Source organism: Nyctibius grandis, chromosome 3, assembly GCF_013368605.1.
Source record: "Nyctibius grandis isolate bNycGra1 chromosome 3, bNycGra1.pri, whole genome shotgun sequence".
Lineage (NCBI taxonomy): Eukaryota > Metazoa > Chordata > Aves > Nyctibiiformes > Nyctibiidae > Nyctibius > Nyctibius grandis.
The window spans coordinates 74,717,480-74,738,367 of NC_090660.1; the positions used below are offsets into that span (position 1 = coordinate 74,717,480).

At 36.8% G+C, this 20,888-nt stretch overlaps 1 protein-coding gene across 2 annotated transcripts in view; it reads right to left on the reverse strand.

The window, feature by feature from the left end:
- The window catches only part of ARFGEF1 (ADP ribosylation factor guanine nucleotide exchange factor 1), a 97,930-nt gene that overhangs the window by 15,692 nt on the left and 61,350 nt on the right, over nucleotides 1-20,888 (reverse strand). For both annotated transcript variants that reach the window (XM_068395722.1, XM_068395723.1), the window contains exons 14-28: nucleotides 20,068-20,269; nucleotides 18,891-19,002; nucleotides 17,456-17,661; nucleotides 17,271-17,355; nucleotides 16,292-16,463; nucleotides 14,936-15,087; nucleotides 11,146-11,274; nucleotides 8,157-8,315; nucleotides 7,599-7,749; nucleotides 4,000-4,090; nucleotides 2,828-2,868; nucleotides 2,553-2,722; nucleotides 1,786-1,937; nucleotides 1,455-1,627; nucleotides 347-507 (exon numbers count right to left, since the gene is read on the reverse strand). In XM_068395722.1, coding sequence (XP_068251823.1) covers nucleotides 347-507; nucleotides 1,455-1,627; nucleotides 1,786-1,937; nucleotides 2,553-2,722; nucleotides 2,828-2,868; nucleotides 4,000-4,090; nucleotides 7,599-7,749; nucleotides 8,157-8,315; nucleotides 11,146-11,274; nucleotides 14,936-15,087; nucleotides 16,292-16,463; nucleotides 17,271-17,355; nucleotides 17,456-17,661; nucleotides 18,891-19,002; nucleotides 20,068-20,269 — 2,156 coding nt within the window. The remainder of the gene's footprint in view (nucleotides 1-346; nucleotides 508-1,454; nucleotides 1,628-1,785; nucleotides 1,938-2,552; nucleotides 2,723-2,827; nucleotides 2,869-3,999; nucleotides 4,091-7,598; nucleotides 7,750-8,156; nucleotides 8,316-11,145; nucleotides 11,275-14,935; nucleotides 15,088-16,291; nucleotides 16,464-17,270; nucleotides 17,356-17,455; nucleotides 17,662-18,890; nucleotides 19,003-20,067; nucleotides 20,270-20,888) is intronic.

Here is a 20,888-nt window from a genome sequence, read left to right on the forward strand (position 1 = left end):
ATAACATTTTGAGGATATCAAGCATTTTTACTTATGTCATTATTCATTCTTCACAACATTCCTCAGTAGAGAACAGATCCTGAGATACGTTGATTTCCAACAGCTCTCAGGAAAGCCAGCCACCAGCTGAACTGGGTAGAAGGGGATGGGCAGGGGGAATAAAAGAAAAAAAAATTGCTAACACTTTCAAAGCCTGTGGCATTTTATACCTCTATTGCTTCTGAATAAAGTATATTTCTCATTAATCTCTGAAACTTGAAGGGAAGCCAATAAGGTTACCAGATTTTTTTTCTTTATAAAAGCACTATTGATTAAGGCACTTAAATTTAGTTAATACAGACTATACCTGAGGTCTATCAGATACATATTTTGCACAGTGTCGAATGAGGCGAATCGCTTCCATACTGGTATCTGGAAATGCTGCATTGCAGGCAAATTCAGACAAGCACTTTACCGCATCCTGGAAAGAATCTATGGTTGCTGGGAAGTGTTTTTCAAACACAATTGCTGGGAGAAAAGTGTGAACAGAAGGAAAAAAGTGTCATGCTTTAAAATCTATTAATTCTAATATGAACTGATTGTAACAGAAGTCATGAGAGACTGGTTCATTGCTTGGTGCTGTCAAATGCTTGAGTAGTAATAAAAACTGAAAAATGAATGCTCAACCAAAGAAAAAATCACCTAGAGGGCATTCTGTTTTGACAATCTGTAAGTGTCTAAAATAAATCAAGGCAGCACCTAGCCTAAAGGAGGGAAATTTAACAGCTAAGCAAGAACAGAGCAATAGGCTTACTGCTTAACACTAGTCTGCGTGATCAGAGCTTAAGAGGGCTATGTAAAACATGGAGTTACATCTACAAAAGGACCTCCCTCCGCAATATGGTCCTGTTGCCTTGATTTTAAATAGCCACTTTTGAGTGAAAAAACATTCTTCATCAATGCTGAAAAAGTTTTAGGAACTTGCAGAGGTTGAGACAGAATGAAGAGATCCCTTATAGCACTTAAAGCCTGAGATCTGGATTAGAATGGGAAGGAATCACAGTGCCACCTATCTCAGCACTTTCTCCTGAATGAGGCCATAGACAAGCACAATTCAGAAACAAGGAAAACGATAAGCAAACAACATAATAGTAAAATGACTACACATTTTCTTTTTCTTCACTTAAATGAAAATGTACACATTAAGTAAAATTATCTAAGGCTTGACTTGTTTTACTACAGAATGCTGCAAACAATTTTTTTTTAAAGGCATAAAGGAAGACAGATAACTATAATCTCACTGCAATATTTTCGTAAGTATTCTCCCAGAGAACTGGCTGAAAAGTGTAAAATGTTGGTTCTAAAGCATGAAGTGGGCTTTACTATGCAGGCTGTAGAGCCAACAGATAAACAAAGCTTCTCAGCCTCTGGAGTCACGTACACTTTCATGATGTCTTAATATGGTCAATACTCACTGACAATGTGTCCTGTAGTCTGGAATGCAAGTTCCACTATACTTTCATCCTGATCTGAGGCTGCCAGATGAAATACTGAAAAAATGTTTTTCCAGCCAGAACGAATGTTAGCAGCCTGGGAATTTACCATCTGTGCAATACACCGTACAACCATGTCTCGAATAGTAGGAGACCTACATTAAGATAATAAACAATAATTGTTTAAACTAAATTACTTAATCAGAATAGTATAATTCTCCACCAACTGATTTTACAAAAGCAATTTTAAACGTTAGTTGCAAAAGTTGGTGCTTATGATCCCAGGCAAATTCAGTTAATTGTATGTTATTACCTGTTTCTCTTCATGATATGTTCAAATGGTCTTAGGAAGTCCTTCTGGAATCGGAAATTAGCAAGTTCTCCTTTTTCCAAGAACTTCATTGATAATTGCCTTAATGAGTCTACTGCAAAAATAGCTACATCTTCATTGGGATTGCAGCCAACCTGATAACATGGAATAGAAATGCATAGTAAGCTTGCATCAGAATTCTTATGGATTCAGCCCAAGCTCCCTTTACATTTGATAACGGAGAACTAGGCAGTACTGGAAAATTAGCAAAATTAAACAGTAGCCAATTCCATAAACCACGCTGTTAATGCAATTCAATAATCCCCAACAAACTCCAGCTGTTTTCTACATTATATATCCTAGCCTTTAAAACCGCCTAAAAATAAGCAAGCTGTCTAGAAGGACTTCAACAAGCTGTATTAAAAATGCATGTCAAACATTCACCTGATAAATAGTCAATTTAACAGAAAACCTCTTATCCCAAGCTTCATAAAACACCCCCAAAAATTAGAACACATAACTAAACGTAGCCAGTTCTACACCCAGTCATGATAAATAACTTAATGTTTAATACTGCTTTTACATTTATTATATTGTGTACTTCTGCCTTCTCACAGGCCTTTCCAGCTTTACAATTGTTGTTGTGTTACTTACACAGAAGGACAGAAAAAAGTGTAATTCAGAAGAGCACACGCTTTTCCAACAAATCTCTAAAATTTATTTGTATCGATAATTCAAGGAGTATGCAGTATAATCATTAACAGGGATACCTTATTAAAATGATCTCCAATAACTTCCCAGATTCTAGACCACTGCAACCTTATCCGGCCCATGTTGTAGTAAGAAATCTCTACTATCTTCTGCAGACTAAACATTCGAGGGTGGGTGGCAGACAGCAATTCATCCATAGATACAGCACAAAGCCAGCGAACGAAATCCACTGTTAAATGACCACAGATTTTAATGCAATATTTTTCCAAGGTTTAAGACAAAGCTGCTTTGTAGTTTACAGGGCGGGGGGCGGGGGGGAAAAGATAAAACCTACCAATAGCATTGCCATCCAACCGTGTAGATCCCGTAAATATTCTGTAAAGTGCAGTTTAAGACACTGTTACAATTTCTTAAAAAAGCATCTATTAAACATGTATTCAAGATTTTTTTAAATATATATAGACACCCACGACTACTGAGTTTTGAAAATAAAATCAGAAATATTTCAATTATTTTGAAGCATAATAATTGCATAAGCATGCGTGGAGACTGGGAGGTGAGCATTGTTTCTAACACTGTCTGCTCATTGACAGTGACTGATGAATAATATCAGTATTTTATAAACCATTCAGCCCTGCTCCAAATACAGAAGACAAATTTCTCCAGAGTGCACAATTCCTATTTGCCATGACAAACAGATACTTCAAACACTTTCCATTTTAAAGTGAGGAGAAATACTGCAAACCTAAAGAGCTACTATGTTTGACATTAAGCCTCCAGATTGCTTGATGTGATTTTACTGCAAGGCAACTTTCATTGAACTGACATCGATCTTGCTGCCTATACTCAATCACAGAAATGCTTGTCAGCCTTCAGAATGATGCCCCTTTGTGACTGTCAATTTTGACAACCATTAAGAAAATGTTTTCTGATTTCTTATATGCTGAGAGAACATGATCCATTAACACCCCAGTCTGATCAGTACTTTATGATATAAACAGGGAATGTTTATGATATGTACTATGCCTGATCAAATCCAGTTATGATAAATATGATTCATAGAAAGGAAGACTGGAATAATAATTTTGGTAATTTCAGACAACATCTACATAACCTAGAGGAAAGCAGGCAGTCAGTAATTACATTGAGGAGAAAAAGGGTCTGTCAATAATGCTTCCTGTACTAAGGCAAAATGAGATTTGCTGCATGTTACTATATATAGCAGATCAAGATTCACCAGACAGTACAGCAGTCTTCATTCTGCAACTCTCCTGTAATAATTTTGTATCAGTAAACAGGATTCTTGCCTAATCTTTGTTCTGTTCCTTCCTGCAAAAATACTTCCGCTCCATAAAAAAGGAAAAAATCCACAACACCAAAAAGCATTTTAATATGGTAAAATTTATATACTTTTATGGGTAAACTAATCAGGTCCTATTATTAGCACAAGGTATTCAAATATTGCTTAAAAAGCTTGAGGTGGCAATAGCAAATATAATACAATACCTGTCTACAGCGACAACCACACTTTGGGAGCTAGTTTCACCAATGGATTCCTGAATACTTGCTATCTGCTTCCAATCCACGTTTCCACCAACTACAGTGAACAAAATTTGAAAAATGGATAAATGCCATAAATATATTTTTAATCCACAAACTGAGAAGTACATTATTAATTTCCCTTGCATGAGCTGGGCATCTCAGGGACCAGTTGGATGTTGGTCTAAGTCCTAATTCTTCAGATTCTCTATCCATGTATAAACTGTATTAGTCCCAGAAAATTGTCCACATTTGGAACAACTGTATGAATAGATAACAAGTGAAAAAAAATCAAAAGCACAAGAACCACCTTATCTCAATTTTTCAATGGATCTTTGGTAATTCTGCTACTGAAAATACACAACATACTGAAAATACACAACATACGATAGAGAATAGTGCACAGAGAAGAACTTTTCACACTTCTATTAGCAGTGAGCAAATCCATCCTGATAGGTTTTCTTTTTAATCGTTCACAGAGAAGAGCTCCCACCAAAACTCCAACTTAAAGCTACATCTCAAGTGCAGCAAAATTATCACCTAACAATAGTGAGAAAAATCTGTAAATAAAAATAGTAATATTTATTTTGGAGGTTAGAAACTGTGACCCACACCTGGGAAAGCTCATGTTAGGAAAATGCTAACTTCACAGTGAGCAAATTTCTGAAATTTCTGGCCATCTCTAAGCCCCCCTCCACTCCCCATCAAAAAAAAGAGCAGGAATCTTGCAATATTCTGGGTAATTCCACCTACCCTGTATTTAGGTATTTAGGTTTTTTTTCTGAGGCAGTCTATCAGGAAGATAGGGGAGAACAGAAGACTGAAAGAAGGCCAGCAGTTCTGTTCTCAGAGCTTTGCAGAGAAGAAAAGTTCTCATGTTTCAGACTGCCTCCCAAAAGTCTACCGCTGAGTCTTGCTTTGCTCCACACTTAGAAGTGGCTGGAGATGACCGGCTGTCAAATCTAGAGAAACTGACCCATCTGAAGTATTTTTCTAGGGCATTTATGGAGTAACCTTTCTGTAGATAAATGCATACATACGTAACCTTGTAGTACTATTTCAGCAACTTGTAATACTGTTGGGTTTGATCAAGGCTTCTCTTGTAAGCACACAAGCTGCCAGTATCAATTTGCTTGAATCTTGGTAATGCGCCAGCTAAGAAACCTATCAGACAAGCAGCTGCGTGAAGTGAATGTGAAGGGCTATTTCCAAGAAGCCAGGTAACCCTAATCAACTCTGCCAGTTTATATGAGAATTCCTCATTATTGTGGGATTTATAATCAATGATGGAAAACCTAAACAGACAGTAGATTTATATTCCAGCAGTTATGAGATCTTTTACAATGAAACAGAGTCACCTATATAATTCTGCTTGATGAAAAACTGATTCCTCAGATTCCCATTGTTCAAAGAGGATTTCTGGTTGCCTAAGAAGTACACTTTGGCTACGACCTACTCACAGCAGCAGGTTTTGTCTTCCAACTTTGTGAACAGAAACTAGAGTAGAAGAAACCTGAACTTCAGTTACAACTCCAAGTAAGACAACATTCCTACCAAAGAAGGAAAGGAATAGATGCTTATTCATTTACTTTTACAACCCACATGCTTGTGATACCTTGAATTTTCAAGTAAAACAAAAAAGGACCACAGCAGAAAGATAATGCAAGAGTGATGAAGAGATTCAAATGTAGATGCCTGAAGAGTGCACACCTGAATCCTTGTTCAGGCAGTAAATGAGCAAAGGGGTTTTGGGGGTTGGTTTTATTTTTTTAAAAAACACACACTTCTAACTTCAGCAAGAAGAGTGAATGTTGCTGCTTATGCACGTCTGATTTTACAAGCAGGTTTGAAAGACGAAGCTTCTGTGTCACCAGACTGCAACTTTGCTTACTCTAATTAAACAACTATTTTCCTGTAAAATATGTGTCTGTATATATGGACATATGCACTACGGGTTCTTCACAGGAACTTAGGTTTATAGGAAGGTTGCTTGAAAGCCATGGTTCCAAAGGATACTTCAGAGTGATCACAGAAGGAAAATTCAAGTATCTGCAACACAAGATTTGTGGAAAGAGTGAAAAAACTAAAACTGTTAAGAAAATGACTACGTTCTAACAGCCCCTAAGTGCATGAAAGCCCAATTCCTTTGAGTTTGGCATTTTTTTGTAAGATTGAAGTGATATTATTAAAAAAAAAAAAAGTTAAGTTTCCATATGTGCACTGTAACAAGCATTACAGAAATTTAATTCAGAGAGAAACATTTTATGCATTTAGGCATAGACTATTTTCCTTAGAAATGTCATTGACAGAGGGGAAAAAAAGTCTTTATGAGCTGGATCCACACCAACAACTAGCAAGTATGATTTAGAGACACCTAACTACAGTTTACATTCTTGAGCTATTAGGACTTAAAATTTTTGAAGGCCAGTCACTTCAGCGTAGAGGAACTGCCAGCACTTGGAAACAAAGTTGGATAGGTCATCGGGGAACACTAAACTGGAGGATGCATATTAGAAGGACAGGAAGCAGCTCAGTATATGAGATGTTGGCAGACGCATTAATTTCCAGGCGTAAGGTTTCCCTTCAGCAACTCTTGGCAAGGTGAGGGGAGTACACAGAGGCAGGCCAAAGGAGAGCACAATGGAAAGAAAAAGACTGACTGCAGAATAAGAAAAACTGTCTGAGGAGAACACAAAGCCAGACGATTAGGACTCACTGAGGGCTAAGATCAGGGAAACTAGTAAAATAATCACTACTCCTCAAAAAAAAAAAGTTACATGAAAAATTGAGGGAACACAAAGCTTTTGCTCAGCTGCATGTGAAGTTGTTCAGAAGGCAGGAGATATTGAGCATCATACTAAAATTGAAACTCTCTAACAGTCAAATGGAGTTATATATACTCCCTTGACACTTCCAGTTTCCTAATACCTACCACCCGCATGTCTTTAACTGTGTTTCTGTTAATAAAAAAAATCAAATCAACCTTTTTAAGATAATACCATTATACTTTTCTAAGAGAACAGGAAATAACATCTCATTTATGGAATAAATTTTGGCTCTCAGGCCAACCTAAAAAAGGCATTTATTCAGTACGAAAGTAACCAAAAGAGGAGGAAACAGATTTTCAGAATTTAAGCTAAATTAATCTCCCACTTGGTTTGAATACTGTGTATTTCTCGCAAAGTTTCATAACAGGATGCCTAACCTACACATACTAACTTGTCTGTTTGGTAAAATACTTGGTGCACTAAAGTTGCAATATTATTAAATCTAGTCATACCATCAACAATCCATTCTTACTTGATCAGCTATATTTTAACAGAAATGAATAATGTATCATTTTCTTACGTTTCCCACTCTCCCATCCCAGCAATAATACTAATAGAACAAAACAAATATTCCAGAAATAGGAATAGGTCTATGCAAAGCCTAAGACAGTTTTACAAGGACTACTTCATGGTCTCGTCTCTGAACCTCAGTTAACAATAATGAAAACAAAGGACAAACTTTAATTTCTGTCTGAACAAAGCCAGTTAAATTAAATACTTCATATCCACATTACTTACCCAGTCCCAGCCCCACAAATTCATCAGGTGCCTGATCTTTTGTTCCACTAAAAGAACCTTCCCTGCCACGCACTGTCCCTGAGATGTAGCGAGGTTTTACTCCAGTTCCTATTAACTGTGCTAGTTCAAGTTGACTGATGCATTTCAGAATCTATTCCAAAGAATAAAAAAGTTGTTTATCAACAAAAAGCAAATCGAAATAGTAAAATAAATAAATAAAAATCTTTAGGCAGGTCTTTAGAAGAAAAAAATTCTAAACACTCAAGGTCAGACAAGTTGTTCTGTTCTTGTCTAAACAGAAGAACATTTCTGTTCTGTCTAAAATGAGTATTAATTTAAATACTATTGAATTAGTCTCTCACAATTTTATTTCTCACTTGGACATGTTTTGCTACTTTAATTGACTGTATAATGTGCAATTCCTCATAATGTATGTACAAAAGTATATGCTTGGCACTTATCTAAAAAACACTGTATTTATGCACAAACAAGTACACTACCGTGTTCAAAATCAGTACAGGCGCTTCCTTACAGTTAAAGCACAAATGACTATTTTACCTCATGCCAGGAATTTCCTAAATAGTTTCCATCTGTATGAGCCACCGTGATGAGAGTTTTAATTGTGTCAATATTCTTCTGCTTCATTTCAGTAATACCAGAACTCACTGTAAGTAACGTAAATCTTGCTAACGCTTGGACATAGGCATCTCTTTCAAGCTACAAATGGGAGGAAAAAAAATTGTCTTGTAAGTATTTTCTCAGCTTCTTGTTCTTAGTACAATTCCTGTGATTTCAGCAACTGTTACCGTTTACCTTTCTCTTCCTAGAATGAATTTCCAAAGCATTCTACATACTAAAAATATCTCATGTTCTTCGTAGTAAGCTGTGGGATAAAATCAGGCTTCCTCAATTTAGGAACATGAAGTGTAATGTCTGACAGCATAGAACACATAGGTGTTGTTAGGTTTCTGGGTTTGGTCTTTTTGGATTTTTGGGGGGCTTTTTTGGGGAAACAGGATGCTGCTTCAGAAGAAATGTGACTTCCTAACTAAGCTTTTAATATTCTTGTACTATAGCTAGACCTACTCTGAAATGCTGCCTTACCAGATTCTCTCAAGTTGTAGGATTTTTTTGGCAACAGAATCTAAATAATATATCTAAAAGGCATGTTTTGCCAATTCCACAAAACTGCTCAAAACTTCTTTGATTTAATCTATGCTGTTTGGAGCACCTCAGAAGCTTGTGAGGTGAGACTGTCATGGATGGGTAAACAGCAAGTGACCTACAATCTAGGCAGATGAAATCAGTCTCACAAAAAACAACGTTCCACATGTAGGCACCCGATTTTTATGTAGGGTATCTATAGGGTATCTATAAACACCACAGGAAACTCCTCAGATCTCATATGAACTGATTATAATGGTAAAAAGGGCATTACAGTTGAGCTCACAAGTGCATTTTACTCTCCTGTTACGTATGATCCGAAGGCCATAAAGTGAAATGCTTGTACATCAGAGAAACAGAATACAACTACGAAATATATTTAACTGTTCGAATGTTTAAGACTACTTTGAAATAAAAAAATCATTGAGCACATAATGAAACAAAAAATAAAATATTTCCAAAAAAAAATCCCAGGAAGAATGTCTGTTTCATAGAGAAAACACAAACACCACAGCGGTGGGCAATGACAGAAGGCACAGATTCTCACAGAGCCACATAGCATGGCTGCCGTGTTCAAACCCAATTACTACTACAAGGTATGCTGGCAAAAGCACAGCAAATGATGTGTAAGCACAGAAAAAAAAGGAAGTTTCATGGAAAGAGTACTAAGCAAAGAAGCTTTAGAGTCTACAAACTATCTTCTGTAAAAGGAAAATGTTTTCAGTCCTACCTTCCCTCTCTGTTCCATACAGATACTCCCCCCTGTGCCCCTTTTTCTAAGTCATCAAAGTAGAAGAAAAACAACTAAACAATGTGTCCATCAACCAAAAAGTAAAAACAGATGATATAAGCAAATTAAGTACATCCTTTTGATACATATCTTGTCCCATATGCTTAAAGACAAAAGGCAGACTGTGTGACAGTCTAAGATTAAAAGCATAAATAATTAAAAACAGAATCTTTAACTGAGGTTTTAGGGGTGAACATGCATAGCTTAAACTATATATTGTGTACTTTGGGAATTTTCTTAAAACTAAAAGCCTCCAGCTCCCTCCATTATCTCTCAAGGTGTGTAAACTAATGTTAACTGTTCTTAGACACCAATCTTAACTTCTATATGTTTATTCAATGAAACAGAAAAGTTGCCAGCACCAGTCAAGCACAAGGGGAAAAACCTGCTTCCAACAGAAAAGATTCCTAAATCAGCTAAAGTACAGATTTGCCACTCTCTTCACTGGGAGCTAACCTCTGCAGCTGCTGAAACTTATATTTCACCAGTTCCACTTTTGCAGCTTTGAAACAAAAATAGCAGGAATGTGAATTTCATTGAACAGGTGCCAGGGAAGACTTTGTTAATCAAATTTTTAAGTCTGTTCATTTCGGGGCGGGGGCGGGGAATGAAGTGAAAAGACAGAAGAAGGAAACCTCACATGATCTCCAAACCGGCTTTTTTAAAGCAGCTGTCAAGAGGTCCCAGTGGGCCTTTCCACATTAGTGATATAAAGTTATCTAATTTGCTAAATATAAGTGCTAGGGGAGAGGGAAGCAAAGTATTCACTATCACATCAACAGTTCACTTAATGTTAGTCTTACAAGGTTGTTGTTTTTTTGGGTGTTTTTTTGTTTTTAGTGTTTTTTAAAAAATGTTTTCAATGTACACATGAAATAATGCAATGTCAAACATATGAATTTGGCTTGCCCCTCTCTTCAGCTATCCCTACAACAGACTTATGGCAGACCAGTACTCCATTTGTTAACTAATAGTCTACAATAACATAATAGTACGTTCACTACCAATGATTTTAAAATGGGAAAAAAAAAAAAAAAAAGGCCAAGTTTAATCAGAATTATCCTCTGGAGCCAGATAGTCTGGAATTCTTGGCATCGTGCTTAATGCAAGATACATTCATGCATTACATCAGGAATGACATTTCCAGTGCCATAACTGTTAAAATGGTATCCAATTATAGAAGTCTCAGATTAGTATCTCTCTGAAGTTGAGAACAATATTTCAAACACAGTTCACAGAGATACTATTTTACTTATGAAACAGGACAGAAAGACTCATTTTATGAAACATCACAACAAAGCTAAATAGCTTTGTAACAAAGCCAGAAAGAAAGTACTTTGACATGAAAGTAGTTAACTAGTGGGGAAACAAAAATTCAGTACATAGGCACAGCAGCACTTACCACAGAACACCAGGAAAAATAAAGGTCACTTTATTTAAAACACTTCCAGTCAAATATTAGATGAAATAGTAACTGCAGAAGCAGGCACCCTCTAGGTATTGTACTGCATAGCTTCAGCAACAAGGACTTTTAGAACCCCACTAACATTTTGCTGGTACATCAAATAATTGTCTCAATCTTAAATTTTTTACCTGAATGTTGAAAATGCAAGCAATCCTGATTGCACACCGTATACCCTCCAAACAAAGAGAGGCAACTTCAGTGTCATCACAGTCCTGTAGACCCACACTGAATGCAGCTAGAAAAGGTGTCCATGCCAACTGGAACATATGCAAAATAGAAGTTACATTAGCAACTGTTAGTACTTGAAGGTAACATCACAGTTTCAACATCTTGCTAAGTGTAAATTCCATCCTCAACTCACATCATCAACCTTGAAGTTGCCTTCTGCCAAAAAGGAAATGGAATAGAATAGACATGAGACATAGAATAGGATGGAACTAAGGTTAGAAGAGACATGAGACATAGAATAGGACAGAAGCATGGTTAGAAAAGATGTGAGACACAGAATAGGATAGAAGCATGGTTAGAACAGACATGAGACACAGAATAGGACAACAGTAATGCAGACTGATGCTCCCCTCAGAAGCACTTTCCCTCTCCCTCAGCAACCAACACACACAACCATTGTCAGAGAGCTGGAAAAAAAACAAACCCCAAAGCTATGTCAGTTAGACGTCTATTGGAGTTTTGGTATTCCCATGAGAACCTTTACCTTCGCACAGTGAGAAACAGAGAGTCAACAGTTATTGCAAGAACACAGTGTATAATAGATTCCTTTACGATGAAAAGTATGTACTTGAATAAGACAAGTTTGCCCTGCTAAAACCAGAAGAAAAAAAAAAGCAAACTTTATTAATTCCACTAAAATCATGGTAAGACAACAACAATAAGAGAGTACATGACTCCTTCCTTGATCTCTCTGCTCTTAATTTTGCCCTTGGCCCTCCATCTTTTTGTATCTAAGCCACTGTTGATGTTTCCCATTCCTCTTGCCTTAGGTGGGACTGAGAGTGTAATACACGCAACTAAAAGTTATTGTAGGAGAGTCCACATGGTCCTGTCCTTGTCATGAAGCTTCCCTTTCCCACAGGCCAAAAAAAAAAAAAAAAAAAAAAAAAAAAAATCAGAAGACACAGAGGATCCTGCCGTAACTACACGTGGTTATGGAGAGGAAACCCCAGGGCACCCAGAACGATTTTAGAAAAAAAAATTACCTAAAGTCACCTCAGATGAAACACAGAGTCAATGGGCACAGCAGGCAACAGAGATTTCACACTTAATAAAATGATGCACCACAGAGTTTTGGTTTCACTTAAGCCGGCAATTCCAAAAGCACTACCTCAGAAAAGCATTTAACACTTGCGCACACCAAACCATAACTCTGGGACAGGGTAAAGGCATCAGATGATTTCCTAGATCCAGGACTTAATTCCCTCTTGCATGACCTAAGAGGTCCCTTCCAACCCAAACTATTCTGTGATTCTATGTTCCAGAAGTGTATGTTTCTTTTTTTTTTCCCCGTTTTCTAATTTTTCATTTCTACTGAAACCAAAACTAATCTTAAAAATCAAAAAACTGAAATACTTTCTTAAGAACTATCTAGAGATCTGTATAGTATGCTTTACAAGATTTACACTGTTATTTATAATAGACTGATTTATCATTGAAGGTGAAAATTAAGCCTTTAAAAGAGACAATCAATTTTGAGCTGCTTAGGTGGATGCATAAAGTGAATTTTTGTTCTGTTGTAACCATTTAGTAAATCTATCTGTAAATATAGTTATAATGATAAATTTTATGCCAGCATCAATGGGTGAAAGATACCCATGAAATAAAAATTAAAAAGTCTAAATCAAAAATGTGAAATTAAATATTTAACTTCCACAGTTCGCACTTTTTTGAGAAGACAGCTCTCTGTTCAATGTATTACACTGTCCTCAGTACTTTAATTAGTTTATGAACATCCTCAAGTAAGAAGACTTCTAATTCTTAGCACCTTCACAAAAGACATTTAGGGTGTGAATTTATCCTGATGCTTCGTATTTTGCTCCTTTGAAATGGATTTTGCAAATGTACTTTTCAGATGCTAAAGGCTAGGAATGTTACAGAATAATAGGGCTGGTATCTTAAGGAAAAATAGTCTATGAGTTTTACAGATGCCCACACACAAGTTATTTCATTTTAGCCTTCAAGAAGTCAACAGAGAGAAATTATGTATAGTAATGCTGAGAAATTACGTACGGATGCTAAGTGACATCCTGAAAGTAGATCTTAAACAAGGGCTTCATTTAGCGTTATTCTGTACAAAGAGAGTACTATTGTGCTTTTATTAATATGGCGATAAAGAACTCAGAAGTTTGCCGCATGGACAGCAATCTTACAGCTAGATCCTCAGTGTGCCCAGGCGGCCCAGAAAGCCAACAGCATCCTGGCTTGTATCAGAAATGGTGTGGCCAGCAGGACTAGGGAAGTGATCGTCCCCTGTACTTGGCACTGGTGAGGCCGAACCTCGAATACTGTGTTCAGTTTTGGGCCCCTCACTACAAGAAAGACATTGAGCTGCTGGAGTGCGTCCAGAGGAGAGCAACAAAGCTGGTGAAGGGTCTAGAGCACAAGTGCTATGAGGAGCAGCTGAGGGAACTGGGATTGTTTCGTCTAGAGAAAAGGAGGCTGAGGAGAGACCTCATCACTCTCTACAACTACCTGAAAGGAGGTTGCAGTGAGGTGGGTGTTGGTCTCTTCTCCCAAGTAAAAAGTGACAGGACGAGAGGAAACAGCCTCAAGTTGCACCAGGAGAGATTTAGATTGGATGTTAGGAAAAATTTCTTCACAGAAAGGGCTGTCAAGCATTGGAACAGGCTGCCCAGGGAAGTGGTGGAGTCACCAACCCTGGAGGTATTTAAAAGACGTGTAGATGTGGTGCTTAGAGACATTGTTTAGTGGTGGACTTGGTAGTGTTAGGTTAATGGTCGGATTCAATGACCTTAAAGGACCTAAATGGTTCTATGATTCTCAAGCCTGGGCCTGGAGCTCAACCTGACCTCACAGCCCATCAAGTCCAGGGAATCATTTGTTTATTGCAATGGTAGCGGTCTGAGACTTTAGCTCCCTGAAGCAGTTCACAAAGGGGTCATATGAGGACCACTACTTGCACAAGGGCATCAAATGAAAGCGCATGGTAAGGGCACAGCGATTTATTTCAGCGGCAGTTTATCATGTGTTAGTCACACCAAAGACCATATCCAATAGCATACTGAGGCATAATATACTACTGAACATACTCTGTATCTATGAATCTGAATCACTGGTGTGGAAAAGGCATTTGGGATGCAGATAGCTTTGCACCTACGCAATAGCGAAGACGGGTGTTTAGAATAACGGTTTAATACAGGTCTAGCTACCTCCCTCAAAACTAGATGACAGTCCTAGCCTTTCTGAAATATTAATTTGCAACAGACAACATTAGACAGAAGTTTGTTCTGATAATTGCTCCCCCAAGAATGCAATGAAGTAATCTCCCTTAGAAGCAATAGGAGGGACTCAAACAATGAACTGGGATTAGTCATTTCTCACTTTTATAAATCTGTTGTGTTGACTACACCTCTAAACGCGAAATAAAAATCCTATCAAGTTTTTAACTACTTTTTATACTTTTATCCCCTCAACATACTCCTCATAACTCCTCCATTATATCAAGATGCTGCTTGTGTCAGCATAGAAACTTCTTAAATCCCAGGGTAAATGAAACTGGAGTAGAAGGCTCAAAATCCCCTTTCCTGTAGCAAGTTAAATAACTTACAAAATGATGAAAACATAGCAGATACAAATCTTTAGTATCTTCAACAAACCCTGTCAGTCAGTATTTTGAATTAAGAAGCTAAGTGATATTCTAGGTAAATATCTAAACATGTATCTCACCTTAAACATGGGTCTCACATGCTCCAGGTGTGTTGCACTAGTAAAAGGTGCCTGAACGTGGCTCACTGCTTCCATAAGAGCTTTAGCTGTTTTAGCCATTTGTTCCATTTCCAAATTATATAGGAGTCTTCTCTGCTTTTCACTAGCAACACCTGTAAACATATTTTTTCCTCTCATTTCTGCATCTTTAGCAGTGGTGTCTTCCAGAATATAATAATTTCAAATTTTTCATTATTGTTGCATACTCAGACGCATTTTTTTGTATTATCTTTACTTTCTGAAATTACCACACCAGCAAGATATTTCTTTTACAATACAGATAAAATTTAACTTAAGGCAAACTTATGTAAGAAATGTAACCTAATTTTAAACCTTTACAGAATTTTAAAACTTGCACAACAAACATTTCTTCTCCATCACCTCAACTGACAGCATAAATATCACATCCACTAAGCTAAATTCAAAGTGAACAGAAGTTTCATAGCAATCCATCAGCACAGAAAGTAACAATAAGTCAACAACCTTTTTCTGAGGGAGAAAACACCTTTTCATTTCAGTAATGGAACCTCCATCTCATCAAGAAAGTGAAACCCAAATAGAATGCACTAATCGGCTTCTTCGAAATTACAATAAAAACATTATGTTAATTGAACAAATATTGAAAATAAGAGGGATTCTTTTTTCCAGATGCAAGTTTCCTGTAAGCAATCTGTTCATAGGGCTAACGCAGGACTTAAAGTATACAAATTTGATTATGTTGGGAAAAAGTCAAGTATCCCTTAACGTTCTCTGTAGAAAAGCTAGAATGAGTCACATCTGAATCTTCACATTGTAAAAAAGACAAAAAAGGTTTTCTGGTATTTGAGAGAGGAAAAGAGAATTAATTTTAAAAGTGCATAAATTAGGGCCCTACAAACCAAATAATGCAAAGTTTTTGAAGATGACAGACTGGTTACTGCAGGAAAACACAATGGTTACCTTAGAAATAGAAGGTACAACTACTGTGTTGCTTCTGCCCTATACATATCAGCAACACTGTTACTTTATAAAGCCCACAAATGCATTTCCCTGTGTTGCTGTTCAACAGCAAAACCTGTCTTCTCCATGGTCAATGCACTGAATACCAGGAATTCACATGCAAAGGGAAGTGAAAATAAGCAGTTGCATTTAACACAGATTTGAAGGTAGTATCCTGTGTTTATGTTAAAAGGAAAAGGACATGACATCAGAAGTTAGGACTCATTTTGAGTTAAGTAAGTGGTGCTTGCTTCATGCACCTCTTATTTTAAAAAGGAGACACCTTCATGAAACTGAAGAGCCAACACTTTGAAGAAAGCTAACACTACAACTACTTACTTTGTTTACTGGATTTTGTGGGTATTGTTAATTCTTTTGTTTCTTTCATTGAAATCTTCTTTCCAGCTATTTCATTATAGATAGCGGACAAATATTCTTCAGGGAGATCTTTACTGTCATTGATACCTCTATTCATTTTAATATACTGTTCTTTTGTCATTTTATTCTTAACCTGAAACCCATAAAGAAGCTATTAATATCAACAAACGAGGCAAGTTCATAGCAGTTACAATGTTGCCTATACAGCAGCCAAAAGATGAAAAGTTACCATCAAGGACAAACCTGCTGATTCAGAAGACATTTTTAAGTATCCAACATATGCAAGACTACACTGTCAAATCTACAAAATAATGTGAGGCCATGTGGACATCACAACACCAAAACATTCAGTAGGATCCACAGATCAATTACACATACATTACAAAAAAAAGTGGTTTATCTTGTCATACAGACCAAGTTATCTATTTTAAACATAATCCTATCATCTCCTAAGAGTTCAATACTGTTTCCAGATTTTGCTTTAATAAATGACGATGGCTAATCACCACAACTTCGAATATTATGCACTGCAGAAGTGAGCTGTATTTATCAAAATAAAGCTGCATTATTTTTTCAAGTAGACTGAAATCAGCAGCAGATTTGTGTTAACATCAATGGGTAAGTAATTACACAAATTCTGGCTCTGACTGTAGGTTAGATCACTACTGTCAGTGCCATAACATGAAAGCAAATCCACACAATTCCTAATCAACACAGAGTAGGGAAATGATACCTTACAGAAAGGTCCAATCAAAACAACTTAAAAATCTCAACACCCACAAAACACAATAATGTTACTTAAACCATGCACAAACGTAAGCTATCATATTTCTTACACAAATACTGTTGTTAAATCGAAAATCCACTTTTACAATTACATTGTCGCAAAGCCTGAAAGTTAATGTCTATGGATTACACAAATATTTTTCTAGCAACATACCTGTGGACTGTGAAGATCTGTTGTCAACATGATAATTGAGTAAGCTAAAACATATGCAGTATCCGCACTAGCAAAAAGAGTTTGCCTGAAGGGGGAAAGGAGAAAAAGAACAGCGAATTTAACATATTAGTATTTTTTACCTATTATTCAGCTTTCCAAAGTTCTGAAGACAAAATATGGCTTACCCTTGGTTACATTCTAAATATCTAGCAGCAAATTTCTCCATTAGGCGATCAATTTTTTGAGCTTCTCCTGGAAGACGAAATCCCTCTAGAAACATGCGCAGAGCTGAAACAAAATCCTTTCCTGAAAAGTCGTGTTGGTCTACATATGCATACATGACTTCTTTGTTAAATTTATCATTGTCTCCCAGGAACTCCCCAACCTGAGTCTAAAATAAGAACAGAAAAGACAAACTAGTGCATTTACACTGGAAAAAAAATAGTAAATAAGAACAGAGTCATACTGCCCGTATGTCTCACAAAAAGAGAGGCCTGTATGCAGTTAACTACGACATATTCCTGCTTCTCCTCTACTCTCTAAAGCAAGGTATTTTGGCCATATATTCCATCATAATGCTCTTACATGCTCATATCTGCCTACTTTCCTCCTTCTCTGGTTTTACTCATGTACCATTTTTTTTCCATTAGATGAATTCCACATATGCATATGACAAAGTTAATATTACCAATGATTGACTGTTCTCTGCTGTAATGATTTTTGTAGTTAGGAAACTTACTACAGGAATGAAAAGCTTACTAAACTCAACTTTATTCCCACCAGAGTACAGATCTCAAACAGATACAAGTGATGCTCAAATATAAATAGCTGGTACTCAAATACCTCCAAGTTGATCACTATCAACGCAACACAGTACAGTGAAAAATACTGTGCATTCAAAGATGCCTGTGTATGTAAACTGAGGTTAAAAATTTGTCATGATGGCTGATTCTAAGTTCTAATACTGAAATTTGTGACTTCAGTCACAGCTGCAAGCACAGGCATATGCAAGCCTTTCCTTAGAAAACAATGGGGGTGGCTACTAAGCACAATGGTGCAGACTGCTGCTTGAGAAAGCTAAGTTTTTCATTAAAATACCAACATGAGATATTCCCACCCTCCTCAGCCACATATTGCAGTACCCTTCCAAGTCCAGCAACAGCTGCTAGCTGTAAATAAAATCAAAGAACTAATCTAGGTTAAATAACTTTCCTTTGAAAGGCAGCAAAAAATGCTTTTATGTTGTTGCACCATGTTATTTTTCAGCCATCTCTGAAGGACAGTGACTTCTGGCAGTCCCTTATTGGACTAAAGTACATACAGTTTAGTGAGTTGCTTCTAGCTATACTGACAACTGAGCACAAGTTTTGAGTCAGCTCAAGCAGGTCAGTCTTTTCCTTTACACTTCGCTGAACTGCAGGATGTATATAGTACAGGGTATAGCTCTAATGCGTACTCCAATTCAAATTCCTTGAGCTTACAAATTTTAGAAGAGAGAGAAGTTTCCCTTTCTTCATTGTACAACAATGTTATACACTTTAAAACACTATCATGTGACTTGCAATTAGTATAAAAACATCAGCATGAGCAAAAACAACCATCAAGAAAACAGTTTCTTACTGAATCTAATCTTTCCTCTTGATGCAAGAACTGAGCGATATCTTCAGGGGTAGTGCCAAGCATTCCTTGTTCTTGCAGGTACTGAATCCCCTTCTTTGGTTTCTTATTGAATCTGTACAATCAAGATCAGAGTGGAACAACAGTTAACCCTTTTACCCATGCAGAAAGCCTTACCAGCTTAAGTAAAAAGATTCAATAATTTTGGACGAGGTACTGAAAGTCTATGTATTAAATATTTTTCCTTTATCAAACATTGCATTAGATAGCAATGAGCTATTGCCTTCTATGATCATTCCCTTCATCATCGGATGATTTTACGGGGTTTTTTTCCCTGTAAACAGCCTCCTCTTCCTCTTTGCTACATAACTGCCAGCATGGCATCCAAGCAGCTCCCAGTAAAGAGAGCTAAACATTATCATTTGCTCTGGTGCTCGTGAAGAAAAAAATATTCCACAGAAATAGCAAAGTCTTGGCTCAGAAAGGAACAATTATGCTCTGTTGTTTTTTGTTTTAATCTGTATGAAACAATCAAGAAAACCATGAGTTGCCTGTAAGAGTGGAAATGCACAAGACAAGGACCCAGGTAACTGAAAGAAACTGAAACCCTAAAGGACTGAGGTATGTTTGTTCAGGGTCTGAGAACTATACTACAGAAAACTTTTATTTTTGCATGAAGTGACCTCACTGAGGAGGTACGGTGACAAGGCTGAAATCACAGAGAAGATTAATGTCAGACTGCACTGAGAAATTATACTGTCCTCCAGTTCTAATTATGACAAGTTAATTAATCAGAAGGAAGCATCAGCTTAAGCATATAGGCACTTTCATCAGTAATGTGTACTCTAAAATGGCTCGTATTCAACTTATCACATGAGTTCAATGTTCTTTTTATCCAAATATAAAAATCTTATTTTTAGACAAGCAGGTCTGGAGAAAAAAGAACAAACATTCAGAGTACTCATCTTCTAGCTGTGAGGAATTAGGTTAACACAAAACACTGTTGACAGGCTCCAAAGGGGACACCATTCAGCACTCTTTCACCAGAGGAAGTGCTGTTACATCCAGAGTTTTTTTCCTAACACAAGATGAGTATCTATGAGGAGAAGGAAGAAAAACCCAGGAATCTTCATAGCTCCAAAACAATCCACCCTCCCATGGGTGATAAAAGGGCACTCACAAGTCAATTCCTTGTTCTATTATTTCCTTTTGTTGCTTTAAGACCTCAAACTGCTCTGGGTTGTCAGTGCCAGACATCTGTGTGCTGTAACTGCCAATTCCTGATGAAGCAGTAGAATCCAAAGAATTTAAGCTTCCATATCTGTTAATTGTCTCAGGGTGTTTGGTTTCATTACTGTCCTGTTCTGTGGGTTTTTCTTGGCCTACAAATTGGAAAGGGTTACATACTTACAAAAAACACACAGTGAAAATAAATTAAAATCACAGGTTATTCTTCAAACCCTCTCTGAAGGCTTCTAAAACTTACTAGGGTTATCTTCAATGATCTATTTATTTTTATATAAATATTCTACTTCTGTTTTGGTTGGGAAAATAACCAAAAAAAATCAATACAACCTATCAAGGAGGATTCTTTCAGTCCATCACATATCTCAGATTTAAGCCTTAAATTACAACTATATTTTGTAGCACTTGGAAAAAAATATACGACACCTTAGAAACCCAATTACAGATCTTTCCTATTATTCTCAAGTCTGATGTTACTTTTGACCTGAAACAAATCACACTATCCTACAGTTTTGAAACAAAGTGTCTAAAAGCGTTTATGATCAGACACTCCAAGGAGCTGGTGCTCTCAGTTCACAAAGACAGCCGTGTTAACCATGTCTAAAAAGGTTATTAGTTCACCTATCAACTTCAGGTGCTTAATCTGAAAATTCTGGCATAACCTTGGTACTTTTCATCTCAAGTCAGATGGAAACAAGATTAAAACAAGTAATGATTTAGTTACTTCACTGCTTACAACATTGACAATTCTACAGC